The sequence below is a fragment of the Mixophyes fleayi genome, chromosome 4 (genome assembly GCF_038048845.1).
Source record: "Mixophyes fleayi isolate aMixFle1 chromosome 4, aMixFle1.hap1, whole genome shotgun sequence".
In the NCBI taxonomy this organism is placed as follows: Eukaryota; Metazoa; Chordata; class Amphibia; order Anura; family Limnodynastidae; genus Mixophyes; species Mixophyes fleayi.
Genome location: NC_134405.1, coordinates 200018280 through 200034851, shown reverse-complemented (window position 1 = coordinate 200034851; position 16572 = coordinate 200018280). Strand labels below are relative to the sequence as shown.

Below are 16572 nucleotides of genomic sequence, written 5' to 3'. Positions count from 1 at the left end.
TGCAGCTGCATTTTTGATACCCATTTGATATGAACCTTTTATTCACATAGATGTCTGTTTGAAACAGACAAGTGGTGTTAGAGAGGGGTTCATCACTGGGCCCCATCAGTGCATCGGAGACCCACCACATCAGGTGAACCACATATCAGACTGAAGGTAGGTAGAAATGTGTATTATATAATATTTGTTGACCTCCATCGAGAAATACATTTTTGGCTTTAATTTTTCTTAAATGTGAGCAAATGTTACCAGCAATATATGCTTTAGATTATATATATGCTAAATATAATACATGATGTGCTCATCAATATAAATCCATTGTGATTTTTCTTTCTTTGGGAAACTTTTCAAATGATGGGTGTTGAGTACAGTAACCTGTGAAATGCTGTGATCTGTGATTGGAAAGATATCTCATGTTTGTTTCAGGTTGTGATTTAATCTCTTTTGTCAATGTATGCTACAATATTTGCCCTGTCAAACTTACTTTGAAATACCAAGAAAAACTGATGACTTGATGCAATGTAATGATCTAAATACTTACTAAAATATTGCGTTATTTAAATACATGTACATTTATTTGTCTTACTTTCCTGAACAAAGTGCACAATAACATTATTTTCCCCTGGAATATTGAAGTTTTTTTTTATTTTACACATATATAATAATATACATATACATTAGGTCATTGCACAGCTTACTTCAAGATAGCAATGAGCAAATATTTCCATATGTATCCTGTAATAATTTATTGAACTTGAAGGATTCTACAGCTTGTTGATTTACAGTTTTAAGATATGAATTATAAGTGATAAACAACCACTACTCTGACTGTGCTAATTAGTCACTATGCAGACACAATGTAATAAAGACAGGTTATATCAGGTAATAGTAATTATTACATACTGCAATGCTGAAGGCAAAGTAGGTTGGCCACATATTGCTGTGTATATGAGCCCAAAATGACTGACAATAGCCATCAACATCTGTTTGGGACTTAGATACACATTGGTTTGGGGGGGGGGGGTGGATTTCAACCTCCATCTATTTAATGTAATGCAAGTGTGCTTGGGGGTAAAACAGTATGGCGAAAGTGGTAGTACTTGAGAGCAGACTCACAAAATGCATCTGCTCTCAACCAAGACCGATTACATTCTCTTCATAGGGTCTCATAGCGTCTCTTCCAGAGACTGGCTTCTTAATAAAAATATGATCATCCAAATCATCCTCAAGAACTTTATGTTTTACTTTCATATATGCTAAGAGGAAAGCCCGGCTAATCGGTTTCATTCTCCTCGTTTTTAAGAATGATTATAATGTACAAATATAGGCTAATTAGCAAAAGCTCTTCACAATGACAGTGTCTGTATTATTATTCAATACAGCCTGCAGTTAGCAGTAACAACAAACACTGCTTTTTATGAAAGAAATATAGTATGTCCAAAGTTCCTTTCACTCTTCTTTTCTCTGCTATAAAATATATGTAGGTATATATTTGGGTGTGAATGCCCTCTCAGAAGCAACTGTCCTGCATATACAGATTCACTGAGAACACCAATCTGTGTTGCCCATAATACTATACGTGCATCGACTTCCTCCTTCTCCTGATACCTGACACATTTCACTAGTCTTCGCAGTGGGTGGGCTTTGTCTTGCAAGCCATCTTAAGTCTTTAAGTCCAAGGTTGAAAAACACATCTCTGATGTTATTGTCCAGGTGCCTTTCCTATTCCAGATGAAGAGCTGTGGTTACTGTGCTGTTGTGTTGATTTGAATTGCAAGCCCCCCCTGTCTTCTCCCATATAAATTACAACACTCTCAAGAGCAACACAAATAATTCCATTAGTAGTGTCCAAGCCAAAGATGGAGAGGAAACACTCAACGCTGCATTAGATGGCAGTTTTCCCCTGGCGGGAAGCACCAACAGGTTATTTCTTTCTGCCACCTGCAAAATGATACAATTTAAAGAAACATTATGCTAAAAATTATTTATGTGAAAAACATTACTTATTTTCTCATATTTGATTGATATATTGGTAAATATTATTCTTTAATAAAGACAAACATTTATTTTCGTGTTTTACAAGACATCTGGGGATGTTCCATTTATGTTTGTAGCTGATATATGGTGGATGAGACAAATGTACTACAACATTCTTTTAGCCATTACCCTCACAATGTCTTTTGTTATATGTTTAATTGTCCCCTTAAAAAAGAAGGGGACCTGAATATATTATGCATTACAACTTAGACAGTAGCTCTCACTGGTCATACGCACACACACATCTCTCACCTGATCACTCCTAGTAAGAACATATAAACTCGTATCATCGTTGTCATCAATAGGAATTGTCATTTCAGTGTCTTCTTTGTTTGGCATACTCTGATAAATTGCATTGTCTAAAAAAAATGTTTGTTATTATTTTTTTATATGATCTTGAAGGTATCCTATATATGAATACATTCTTGTATACTTTTTCAGAGAATAGTCTATACTATGTATAACCAGTCAAGTAACAAGAGTCCCAAGGTCTGCAAAGCAAGTTTTTGCCCTAGGGCACCTATCATGCATGCATCTCTAGTCTGCCACCCCAACAGTATTTATTTTTTATCTACTGCTGATATCGGTGTTATTATTATTATTTTTATTAGTTTGCTTTTTTCTGTTATATTTTTGTTATATGTTTCTAATTTTCCCTTTAAACAAGGTACCTTAAAGAGTTGCACAAGACCAACAGGTCCTCCTTATTTAACAGGAATAGATTCAGTATACTGTAAATGTAATCTAGTAGCAGCTATTATTATATCACAATTATATAGATGTATTAATTAGTGCTGCCTGGCAGAGGAGACCTGACTCTGCTTCTACCTAGGTTACCCTGCTGTATGGGTCGTACTGTGACATCATCATGTAACATCACTGGAAGAACTAAAGGAGGCACTTATTCCTCTAGCAATGAAAAGCTCATTACAAAATTATTTATTTACTTTTTATTATTTTTAGGCAGATGTGTGTTTAGGTACCCGGCGACACCTTGTAGTTATGACCCCCTGCTCCTCAGCTATGTTTGTGTGAAGCTGCAGAGTTTTCTAAAGTAAATGGGAGCTGACAGTCACTAATGATACCACTGCATTCATCCCAACAGCTCATTCATCTGTAGAAGATGCAATGAGAGGGACTAAGAGGTGTATTCATTATAGAAAGATAACCCTTTTCTCTGGCAAAACCCCTCCCGTGTCTGTGTGGTGAAAGCTTCCACATGGGAGAGCCTAATTACCATGGACAGTAGTGGTATTAGTACCATCACTATCCTTCTATCGCTTTCTCCATTTCAGGATGGTGATAGTGGCATTCAGTAGCTGAGAAAATGCTTTTTATATTAAACTAGGGCTATTTGTTTTTCCTATTTTCACTTTTTTTTTAAAAAAAAAATGAAACTGGTAGCCCAAGAAGAGTAAAATTGTAATAATTAAAGTATTTATGCATGTGCTATTTATGATCTAATATTGCTGAGACTATCCATGAAGTTTAGGAATAAATGTGCTATTCTACATTTCCTTGACCAAATATTTTGTTGCCTATACTTAATGGGGTTCAATAGCATAATACATTTGGATATTTTTCACCTCTTTGAAGAGAGGGGAGCACTCACTGCCATAATAAATTATGTCATATTACTGATTGTCAGCTACTCCCACCTCTATGAAGCTGGTAGAACATGATCATATCCCGTAGGCATTTAATGCTGCCTAGGTGTTCAAACCCTTGTTCAAAGGTGGACAAGTAATGTCCAACAGCCTTAGATATCATTAAATCCAGAGACTTGAACTTACACAGACATCTGTTAGACGTAAACATTGCCAGGATAGTGTTGCACTTCTCCTGCTGGTTACTGCTACCTTCACAGGTGCACCATATGGACATGTCCATGCTAGAGTTGTTGATGAAGTTTGGAGTCATTACAGTACCTGTTTGAAAAAGATAATAACATAAGTGTTTTAATATATGTGCATAGACAGTCATACTCTAAATGTTTAAAGGTATTTAAACAGATCTTTTTTTATACAAATTTAATTAGCACATATGGGCAGCACTGTGGCACAGTGGTTAGCATTGCTGTCTGACGGCGCTGGGGTCATGAGTTTGATTCTGAACGGGGCTCTATCTGTGTGGAGCTTATATGTTCTCCTTGTGCGTGCATGGATTTCCTCCTACAAGCCAAAAACATACTGGTAGATTAATTAGCTTCTGACAAAATGGAGAGTGAGTAAGTGAGTGAGTGTGATAGAGAGTTAGACTATAAGCTCCAATGGCACAGGGGCTGATGTGAAAGATTAGATACAGGACTGCATAATATGATTGGCACTATATAAATAGACAATACTAATAATAATATTAGCACCATCAGGGGCTGGGGGTCCAGTCCGAACCCATAGTGAGCTACTTTGGGCTGGGTCACTGGGTTACCTGTATTTTTTCCCCCTTAAAACGTTTCTAATAAGTTGTTGAGCCAAGTGTAATTTGCTCCCTCAGAGTATCATATAAGTCATCTTTAGTGTCTCACCAATCATCCCCATATAGGTCAGTATGCAACGATTGTGCTGTTCTGGAGGGCAGATTCCTTTCTTATTGTCAAACAGGTGGCAATGTTTCCGGTAGTCTAACAAACGAGATCTGAAAAAAAGGAAAGTTTTGCCTCAATAATAAATTGCAGTTACCTATTATAACGGAATGTTACTTATTGGATATTAAGTACAGAATTTGTGGTTCTTAATTTTCGCCTCTGCACAGCCAGTCAATAAATCTAGATTTGGAACAGGCTACAGGCACCACTCAGTACAGGCAGAGCACACTAAACGTTAGTTAATGTTCTAGTATCACTGTGTGTGAGGTAACTATGGTTGCTGGTATTATTGCTAAATACTCACTATGATTCAACAACAAAGGATAATTGAAAAGTTTTCAGAAATAAAGATCCATGGCAGATCTATAGGAATAAATAGACCACAGCTCTGCCTAATATCCAAGCAATATCTAAGGTTTTTAAGATTCCCTCCTGGAACCATCCTTTGTTTTTTTTAATATTGACATTCTACACGTTTCAATTGCTATTAGTTGTATGCAATTCTCACTAATCATTCTTATATTCTGGACTTTATAGCATAATATTTATAGAATATTGGCATTGAAAAGCAAATCAATAGCATTAAAAAATGTTTATATGTTGTAAGTTCTTCAGCACTTGAAAATAACGTTTCTGCTTTATTGAAATCTGTTTAGCTTTGCATTAAAATGATTTCAATGAATTGCAAATAATCAATTTAATAATAACTAATTGTATGTGTGACATTGAGTCACCAGCCTCAGGGACCAGTGCCATAGTGAGCTATCTTGGGCTGGGTCACTGGGCCACCTGCATTTTTTTTCTTTTAAAATGTTCCTAATAGGGTAAAAATTGCCACCCTCCCCTGACCAGCCTCCTTCTTAACAATGCTCTACACAATAATTATTACAAAAATGATTACATTTTATGTATTAAGCTGTAGACATACTGGCTCCCAAATCATACAGTTACATAGTAAGAATTAAAACAAACTTGTAGCCAAATTTTCCAAAAGAAGCTGGATAAAGAGAAAAGAACTGGGAAAATCCCCAGTAGAGTTACTTCTACATGAAACAGGCACATCACATTGAAAGTATTCACTATTCCCAACCCAAGCCATTATGTGGTATTTCTCTTACTTCGATCTGTTTAATGGTCATACCTTCTAACAAAGTGCTTTATAATTTGTATTGCACTAAATACATCTAATTATTGTGGAAGTGAAAGAGCACTATTTCTATTTGTCATACTACTATTAGGTAGCTGTACACTTATTTAATTGTCTGTATCATTGTGTATCCCATTGGTTTAATACTTTATGCTTGTGCTCTCTGAATGTTACTGTATCAACAAGAAAGTCCACCGGACAATTATAGGTTCCAGTATAAACTTTAGCAGTTTCTAATTTTACTGTGTGGTTTAGTTTTTCATAAAGTCAATCAAAATAAAGCATTTTCATTGTCATGTTTGTAATAATAATAATAATAATAATAGCTTTTTAGTAGCGATATTTTTGCATCATCTTTGTTCTGAGTATATACAGCATATCTATACTACTATTCAGTAGCAGAGGGGTGAGGTTATGTACCCATGTACTATCAGATTAACAATATTTACATCATTGTAACCAGTGTAGTACTGAGTTCCACCCCTAGGAGCGATAATATGGGACTGTGTTCCTTGGAGAGGAGATATATATAGGGGTTTTAATGAGATATTAAGTGTCCTGAAATAGACCTATAAAATGATAGAAGGTTTGGACACACAATGAGGATAATCCATTATACCTATACATATTGAACTCAATATCAATATTTGATTAATGTGATATTGGTACAGCTTATTTCTTAACATTACCGATAGAACACAGTGAGACAGCATAGTTGTCTTTTTTACTACTTCTTAACAGTGTTCTACCTAGTACATTTGGTCATCATTTCCATTCACTGAGTGTTTTTAATTATTTCGCTAATGTATCATCTGTTTATTATAATAAAGTTATTACTTTTAACAGAAATCTATTATATATACTGAACTAAAAGAGTGCTCTGTATACACATTTTCCCATCCCTCCCCTTTTCCTTATTTAATACATATATACAGCATTTTTCACATTTAGTTTTTTAATAAAGTGTTTTATTTCTTGTGTTCACCACAAGTAACTGGTTTTAAGCATTAAAAGCACATGTGTTTTACTCACTTGCATATGTTATCATTCATGCAGGAATCGAAGAGCTGCAGGCAGTTTTTTTTGTGCTTTTCCTCAAAAGAACAATTAGGCACTATATTGTTGCGCCTACGTTCTCCACAGCTACTATCCTGGCGACATGGGCAGAAGAGGAACCGTTTTGTGAATGCTGCAGGAACTCTTTTTAAAAAAATTCTGAGGTGTTCGTGACACTTGTGTCTGTCACAAGAGCCATCAGCATTCACTCTACAGTGCATGGCATAGTTATTCTTGTGCTGATCGCACCTTTCGTTTGAGCTGCAGACATTAGCCTCCATAAAGCACTGGTTATTACTGTAACGGGTCCGGTCCAACCCTAGAAAGAAATATCTGCATCACTAAAACAAACATGTAATACATTCATTTCCAGGATATGTTTATGTATTTGTAACTAATAAATGCCATAAATTGAATAAATCTATTTTCATGGATACAGCAGTGTAGTCTTTTTCTATTTTTAACTTAAGGTCTTCTTGATCAAATCAAGTTGTTCCTACCCATAAGAGGATTCCTGTAATCTTAACAACTTTAAGTTTATTGATTTACTCTTTTTATTCAATCTTTACAGTGAAAAAGCAAAAACTCTCCAAACCCTTTAGACTCTCCCCAACTTTTAGTTATACAGTGAAATTGGCCCAACAAGTGTTGTGCTGAACTGTTCTGCTACTATTTTGATTAACAAAACAACAAAAGGGGAAAGGGCATCTGAACCTTGTCACCAGGTAAGTTCCCTAATAATATGAGGTAACAGTGATACTCCACCAGGACTTCTTATTGAAGTCCTTGAGAATCTAAAAAAAAAATAATAGCTTTGAGTTGTACTGTAAGCAGTGGACATTTTGCAGTGGTGGTATGGAAATTTAAAAGTGGCGGTATGAAAAATGTAATGGGAATGTGATAGTTTTACAATGAAGGAAGCAGGAGAAGTGGCGGTATGGCCTACCACTGTATACACCCCCACTTCCACCACTGGATGTAAACTTTTTTTTTTAAACAGAGCTGCAGTAGTAATTTTATCATTATGTTATAAAAAGAAAAAAAATCTATATTGGGTTTACTGAAATAGTGATCATTTGTTTTTTGCTCATTACTTACTAATTCTATCTTCAATAAGTACACATGATTTGTTTGTTACATGAATTTTGATAATTTTATAATGTTTTAGAGCAAACTTAAACAAAAAATACATGTATGTATTAAGGGTTAAACATAAACAAGTTTGCTTATATTTTATAACTATATGCAGTGGTCGAAGTGGACTTTCAGAAGTGGTGGTATGGAAATTAAAAAATGACAATATGTAAAATGTAATAGGAATGGTGAATAGAGTTTGGTATCTTTACAATGGAGGCAGCAGGAGAAGTGGCAGTATGGCATACCACTGTATACAGACCCATGACTATATGATTTTTGTAAGATAATTTGAATGACAAGCTTTCCTTGAATTTAAAAAACTAATATGCACTTGTAGTTGTAAAATGCAATTTAAATAAGAAAAGATACATCTCAGTTTATCAGATGTGAAATAGTTCAGGCATCTTGTTATTCCAGAACTGGAATGCCCCCCCCCCCCCTTCTCCAAACTCCAGATGGGATGGGACACAGACATGTTGCTCCCTTGTGAGCTCTATTCCACTGTACTGTATGTGTGTGTATGGAACATAAGCGGAATGGCCCCTATTAGGAAAATAGGGAAGGCTGACCCTAATAGCATATTAGCATGTGTGAAAACAGACCATTCAGAGACAACACATGATCCAATGAGCATATGGAGCTGACTTGTCACATGAACTTAGACACAAAAAAACCTAACTCAATTAATTGACCATAACAGTCATTTAGACTTTACAAAATGTGGGTGGTGTTCGCTCTAAAACAGAATTTAATGCTGTTACCAGATATTTGAGAATCATCTGGTATTGAATATGTTTATCAATATTTTAAAATAATTTTACTGCTGGGCTTGCATTGAATTTGACTGTCCTACTGCTGGTGAGCCTTCTTTTGTCTACACTGTTTAATCTCCTATAGAAATCCTCTGCTCCTCCCTGGATATTTATTAACCACAGTACATGCATTAGCCACTATCTTGGTTTATTGATGAATTAATGGAAAATACAATCATTGTGTCCCTATCCCTCCTTCAAACACATCATACAGTCTGGAATAATTACAAACAGAGTGATAGACTGAATATGATATGAATTGTAGGTAACAATTCAGCAAAATATACAGTTTTCCTTCATCTGCACAAGGATATAAACCAGTGGCGGCCTTAATGAACCCCCCTTGTTAAAATGAACTCTCAGCAACTACATAATTGAACTGTCTGGCTGCTATACTGCACTTTGTCCAATCAGTGACTGTGTGACACATCTATTTATTTTATTGTATGTCTTTGAAAGTTAACAAGTGTCCTAATCAATAGAAATATATTAACTCAGGCTTAACCCATTTGGATCATTGACCTGCATTATGGTATAGCTATATCATGCTTATAGTGGCTGTATTGACAAGCATGTTGCTGTGCTGAGAGCCTCACATTAGGTAGTGACCTGTGGTCTGATGGATTGAAGGTGATCTCTACAAGTACTGTAATACATTATAGACATCATGGCTATGTGATATGCATAATATATTGTAAACATATACTCAGCATTGCTTCAATGTTTCTATTTCCATTTAAACATACAAATATGCAGTTAAAGAAAGATTTAATGTAAATTATACCGGAAGGAAGGAGGGTTGGATGAATGTTGTCTAAATCCTTCATGGTGTCCAACTCCTCATCTTTATACGGAGAATTATATGAATCCAGGTAACCTGTGCACAGAATACAGAACATTTGAAATGATTAGTGGTTGCAGATTTGCAGACAGCATTTTGTAATTTGCTTCCTTTAGTTAAAACACTTTACAATATCCCAGGGGCGTTTTAAGAAATAAAGTACACGAGCCACATTGCCGCCAATTGAATCTCCCCTATGTGTTACTTTATGCTATATTTGCAGGACATATCATGAGATGAGAGGATGTACACACAGCAAAATTAAACTCACCATGTGCATAGCCAGAATGTACAGTCCAATATATGGTCACACAAATCTCTTCCTTCTTCATACGTCGTTGGCATTTGCAGTGCATTAGGGGTGTCCTAGAGATAACCCCAGCTGCTTCTTGACACTCAGATATATTTACTGGAACCATTGCATCTGTACGGGAACAATTCTTTAATAAACGGTAGCTGGAATTGCAGTGGGAATCATTCTTACACAGCTGCTCTGCAGATATGCAATCCCTTGGTTCCAGAGAATTAGCAGACAAGAAGGCTAAAAATAAAATAACAAAAAAAGATTCAATGTCATGTGACCTGTTGCCTGACGTTTTCAATTGTTATCATTCAGATGCAAATCTGCAGTTTAATATATTTATCCCTTAGATCAGTGGTTCCCAAACTGTGCGTCTAGGCTCCTTGGGGTGCCTCGGCGATCTCACAGGGGTGCCTCGGCCAGGGCCAGTCGTAAGCAAGGCGGGGGACTACTTGGTAATTATTTTGGCTTAGGGGTGCCTTGAAAAATGTATGGAGACTCTAAGGGTGCCTTGAACTGTAAAAGTTTGGGATCCACTGCCTTAGATTGTTTGCTCATACACAGTATTCAGTTTGGTGATATCATTCTTACTGTGACTTCCCCACATTGATCTCCATTTCAAACTTATTTGGGTATATTGAAGACTTTGAGAGGAGTACAAATGTAATCACCAGGGTAAGAAACAGGTGCCATCTCCTGGGGTAGATGGTAGTGGACAGCAGCAGATAAGTCACACAAGTCCAGGGTTTGGGTACAACTGACCTCAGGCAGTTTTATTAGACAGGAGAACAAATAAAACTTGAAAAATAAACACCTTGCCTGTCTTGCACTAACACACAGGAAGACCTTCTCTTGTGAAGGACTTTGTGTGCCACACATATACAAAACCTAGAGGTAATAGCTCACCATTTGCAGAGTCTCTCAGGAGGCACCCAACCTCCGCCCCAGGTCTGAGAGACTGTATAGTCAGCCTATTTTATAAACATCCACACACAGGTGCAGTTACAAATTAGCCTACACTTAGGCTGGAGGCCCAGAAGACCTGAAATGGACCTGGGGGATGGTGCCCACTATCTCTCACCAGTCATAACCCCCAGGGATCCTTACCATATTGTCCTAGAGCTGAGAAACACACAAAGCAGAAAGCCTTGGACACATACCTCTGCCATTCAGCACTTTCCCAGTGCTTCTGTCACAATATATATAATGTATATATATATATATATATATATATATATATATATGTATAGATATATATACACACACGCACACACACACACACACATACATATATAGATACATGTTATGTTTTGGGGTGGGGTTTGGCAGGTCATGAGCTTTTTATGTCCTGATTCTGCATTACCCAATGTTGAGAGGTTTGATGCCTTTTCTGGGCAAGTCTCCCATGTTGAGTGATGTAAGTGTAAACTTATAGTACAGCTTTATTTCTGAACACTTTTTTTCTTTTCCATTTGTTAATATACACAATATATCTTAATTAAAGAATACCTCCCAATTTTTAGAATTGCTAAATTAGTATACAAGCACGCCTAAAAGTGGGGGCTAGTCGTGACATGCTTGGGTCACGTCACAATGAATATGGTCACAGCACCCAAGGACCAACATCCCTCCCTTCCCTAAATACCCCATTCACTTGTCACAGGCACCAGAGACACCTGCCTCAGGTGCGCACAGAACCTGCTCACCATAGGAAATTTGAGCGTACTTCCAAATCGTCCTGAACCATCCCATGAGTCGACACATTTGTCCTGACTCTTGGGACTACTGGACGGTCCCCTCAAATCAGGTCTATCCTGTTGAAATCGGGACAGATGAAATCAGGATAGTATGATTAAGCTTCAAGGAATTACATTTTCCCCACTACTTAATTAATATATATTTTTAAAAAAATAAAAATACAAAAAACATTTACATATTAATATAAGGTTTAGTATATATCATAAAATGATGGTATTGATGCTGTAATCTGTTTCTGAATAGTTTTATTCATCAATTAAAGCATGTTATATGGCAATATAAGTGACATTTGCTGTTTCTAAGAAGCTTTTCACTGAATTTGCAAACAGAGGGATTGATTCATTAAGGAACGCAAATGCTGATATGTGCCGTATTTGTAATAAAATTACACTGTGCATGCCCAGAAATGGACAGTTCAACAGTCCGCGCAAGTACATTGAATTAATCTTTGACCACAAAGCACACTTCCAACAGCCTACGACTTTGTGGGCAGCACGGGAGAGGGAAGGGGTGTGTGCACATAGCCAGTGTACAATAAGTACATGCCCAGGTTGAGCGCACGCACATCTCTAAAGTTCTGGGCTTCTCCCAGGTACTCGATTTTCAGCTGTATCACTTGCACCAGCTATAGAATGGTATAAATGCCGAGGGATAGTGGTGATATATTATTTATTAGTAATCGGTTTTTAATCACATTATTATTTACAAATATTAATTTATTACATTCACTGTTGTTTGGGCAAACATAACGTAAAAAGAAATGTCAAACGTAACCCTCTAAGGTGCGTATTCAATTGTCAGCGTTAATGCTGCAAAACGAGCGCTCGAAAAATATTACCGTTTATACGGTAATATTGTGCGCGAAAACCGTTAATACGGTAGTTTACTCGCGGAATTTCAGGGGAGCTGCGAGCTGAAATTCCGCGAGTAATTACCGTATTAACGGTAAGATTTTTAGAGCACTCGTTTTGCAGCATTAACGCTGACAATTGAATACGCCCCTAAGACTTTTCTGTGCACGACCCCCATTATTACCTAACGCTGGAAACTCCCCCATTCCTGCTGAGCAACAATACACATACAGATTTAATAATCAGTTAAAAATGGACACCATACCATCTCTTGATCAAATCTTACTCATTTATTTGTTCCTTCAGCACTTTGCTTAGTTGCAAGACATAAATAATGTTGACATTGGATCCCAGGTTTACATCAGAGGTGACACTGATTCGTCTTGGGAATTGTCACTCATTCAGTGTTTACGGCGTCCCCCAACCATTGGCACCCTAGACGCCACCTAGGTTCGCAAAATAGTAGCACCAGCCCTGGGCTTTTGTTGCTTCACTTTGTTAAATTGTCTCTGCACTCTCTCAGCAAGCATGACTGCTAATACTCTCAGTCTCTTCTCAGCTCTGTATGGTAATCTTCAAACCTGAAGCTCCACTGTTGGGTGTCAAACTAGCTTGTTTCTCAGATACACTTCACTGCCCCTATTGTTATGGATAGGACTATAGGTCACCACTCTCACTACCAACAAGGTAATGCTATCTTGAATGGCCTGAACCTGGATGTAACGTAAGTCTTGGACATCAGCACTTGAGGGGAATGGAACAGTGTAATCAAGGGTAACTCTCATCCCTTGCTCCATTTCCTGATGCATTCCACTTGATACAAAACATGGACAACATTGTTCTAAACCAGGGTTACACCGGATCTACATTCTATTTATTTTGATTGACTAACTCATTTGTCTGAAACCCTTGCAGAAAATACCCAAAAGAACACTAAGACATCACATGAACAAGAACAACACTTATTTGAGGCAATAGTAATCAGTATAAGTACAACATTTAAGCCCGGTTGCTGCATGCATCCCCAGGTCTTGTTAGTGCAACATCAAATGTAAATACAGTTGCCAGGGTACAACAAGGCAACAACATGGATAGAAAACCTTAACAACATTTTACATTTCTACAATTTGAAACACCCCCACGTATTTTGTGCTCATACTGTGTTTGATGAGATTACTTGCACTGATAAAGGTACAAATTCACAAGGACATAACAGTAGGTTACTAAGGTTGTATGTGTGAAATTATCTTTACACCCGCTCAACCACCTCTGTTTCTGCTGAAGACTTGGAAATCCACATTGTAACAAAAGGAGGCATTTAGATGGCAATATGCAGAGAAAGCAGGGAAGTAAAGTAAAACATTTGTGCAGCAATGCACCTAGATTGAATGTAAAGACCTATGTGTAACAAACAATAGTTTAAGTTTGGTTAACTTACATGCAGAAAAATCCTTCCTCTCAGCAAACAGACAGGATGTGTCTCTTTAGTGCAAACAGAGGCATCGATAGGGCGTTTCCTTTTAAAGAGAAGGTGGGTGTGTCACCTGTCCATCAAGGTAAGGCTGGGGGAGGAGTATCAGGTATAAAAGCTTGTTTGTGTCATTTGTGCACTGAGATCAACGCTGGGGAAGCTGGCTGGTCTTGAGAGAGCTGAGCTATGTCTAGCTAGCGTTTAGGGACTCCAAGTATTGCTGTGAAATCTGTACGGTGTCAAAACATTTGCCATCCTGACAATTAAACTACATAAAAAGGAAGAAGTTGTTCGCATGTGCTTCAGCAGTAGCGGGCTCTTGCCACAACATATATAACTATAATGTCAATGTACTGAGAATCCTGTAAACAGCAATAACCAGGATACACAAGCTCTTCACATACAGTAGTCTACTTTCCCATAGAGCTAGGCAGATATATAAAATGTCAGGACAAACAATCAAGTGTCAACAATCACATAAGACATCAAAGTACAAAATTGACAGACAAAGACAAAATCAGGAGACGCAAAAAGTCAGGCTGGCACAGCTCAATCAAAGTTGAGTGTTCAGACTTACCCAGATACCAGCAACTTAAACCTACAATGTGCAATGAGTATCTGTCATGTGCCTATCATAGAACAGAAGGAGTCATGTTACCAAGGCCTTGGTAACATGAGTCCTTCTGTTCTCTGATAGGCACACCCACTCTGCAAGGCACATAAGTAATGGCAATAGTTGTATTATAAGGCATGTACATGCCTACTTAGTCATTCAGGTAAGTCACTCACAGTACTTCCACCCCCACCCTCCTGATGAGGAGTCTCAAGATGCTGTAAAGGAGGTTTTCTAGGAAACTACATATGAAAGTTGTGAGGATACCAGGAGGTTAGAGCCTGAACTCACTAAATACTCCTGGAACCTTAGGGTTCTTTGGATCACATAGGTAAAAAGAGAAGGATACTACGACAAAATAATTTAAACAACCATCAGCACCTTCACTAAACTCATATGAACTCCTACCATATCTCAGAGTCAATATGACATTAACCTTTATATAAATAATAGAAATTACTTCACCGGACCAAGTTGCAAAATCCTATGGGGTAACAGTTTAGCAGTGTCTGGTCAAGCTGCAACTATGAAGATTAACTGACAAGATGTAGTCCTGAGTCTTGTGTCTTGGTGGTCCCGAACGCTTGGCAAGTTTTCCATCACTGTGGTAGGAATCTGGAACCCTGTCACCCTCCTCAAGTAGACACACCAGGAGACCAGACTCATGAGCAGCTTCTAGATAGAATAGATTCAGCATTATAGGGCTAGTAATGTCACTAATTACATCCAATTGTATAAAGTTAATATAAATAAAAAGAGCAACAGATCAAAATACATCAATAAACATATGTTAGCACAATAGAGATGACAAGACCCAGTAGTTATTGTGATAAAGGTCTCTCAATGTTTGTGCACTGTTTGATTGATGGAGTGGGTATCCAACTCGATAACCAAAAATTTCCAGTAGTATAAATACTGTCCCAAACACTACTATTTATACAGATTGAAGTAGGAAAGTATAACATCAAATAAGGTAGCTAATAGCACCTAATGTGGTTATATTGTTTCAGCTGTAGTGTCCTGATAATCCAAGTCCTCAAGGAATTCTGGAGGTGTAGAAAAGGTAACAGCAGTATCCTGTGTGCATGTGTGTTTAGTGTAAATAATAAAAAATCGGGGTGGGAGAGGCACACTAATCTCATGAAATTAAAATGTGTCCGAAACAAATCACTTTATTTATAATACTACTAACACAAAAGACATATCAAAATAATTAATTGTCCCAGATGACTGTAGACTTAAAAGGAAACTGTCCGGGTTCCTCTATTATCTAAAAGTCTGGTGGTGACAGCATGTATTGTGGGTCCCGTGCGCTCCACTCTTGGAACGCAAGGATGAAGTTCCGGTATCCGTCTGTAAGGTCGCATGGTCACAAGCAACTTTGGTTGGAGCAGGGTTTTCCCTGATAGAGAATGTCCAGCTAAAGATGAGAATAAGATGCAGGGTTTAAATTAGGAACCACAATTGAGCTGGTAAGAGACAACAATCTAACACCAGGCTCCTTAGAATCCCAAAACAATCTGAATTTGGCCCTGCAGAGTCTCTTAAACGGCACAAATTTCCCACAATGGTTATCCCATGCTGCAGGGTTATCTTCAGGTCAACTGCATCGGGATTGGCCGGGATGGGTCTAAGTGTTGGAGATGGGCAGGTATCAGGATCATCCCCACATGCAGTTCTTCCCTGCTGAGATGGTGCCTGTTAAACTGGTTAACGAGCATCCTGATCCAAGGTAATGAAGGGAAACTCACCATTTTAACACCTTACAAGCATTTGAAGTTGCTGGCTTCCTGGTTATCGAATCTTGTGGACACATCTTCAATATGAAATTGACTACCAAAGAGATGACAATTACTGATCACATAAAGTGACACACAGCAGTAGAGGAATAGCGGGAGAGAAAGATTAGTTGTGACACTGCTGTAATGAATGCTGCAAATAAATTACAGCTAATGATCTAGGAA

The 16572-nt window shown here is 37.6% G+C and overlaps 1 protein-coding gene across 1 annotated transcript in view; it reads right to left on the bottom strand.

Moving 5' to 3' along the window:
- Nucleotides 1-626: 626 nt before the first annotated feature.
- LOC142150048 (GDNF family receptor alpha-2-like) overlaps nt 627-16572 on the bottom strand; it is a 28512-nt gene continuing 12566 nt past the window's right edge. The window contains exons 2-8 of the mRNA XM_075205299.1: nt 9886-10155; nt 9558-9650; nt 6801-7143; nt 4562-4671; nt 3831-3965; nt 2290-2396; nt 627-1941 (exon numbers count right to left, since the gene is read on the bottom strand). Of these exons, the coding sequence (XP_075061400.1) occupies nt 1804-1941; nt 2290-2396; nt 3831-3965; nt 4562-4671; nt 6801-7143; nt 9558-9650; nt 9886-10155 (1196 nt within the window). The 3' untranslated portion in view covers nt 627-1803. The remainder of the gene's footprint in view (nt 1942-2289; nt 2397-3830; nt 3966-4561; nt 4672-6800; nt 7144-9557; nt 9651-9885; nt 10156-16572) is intronic.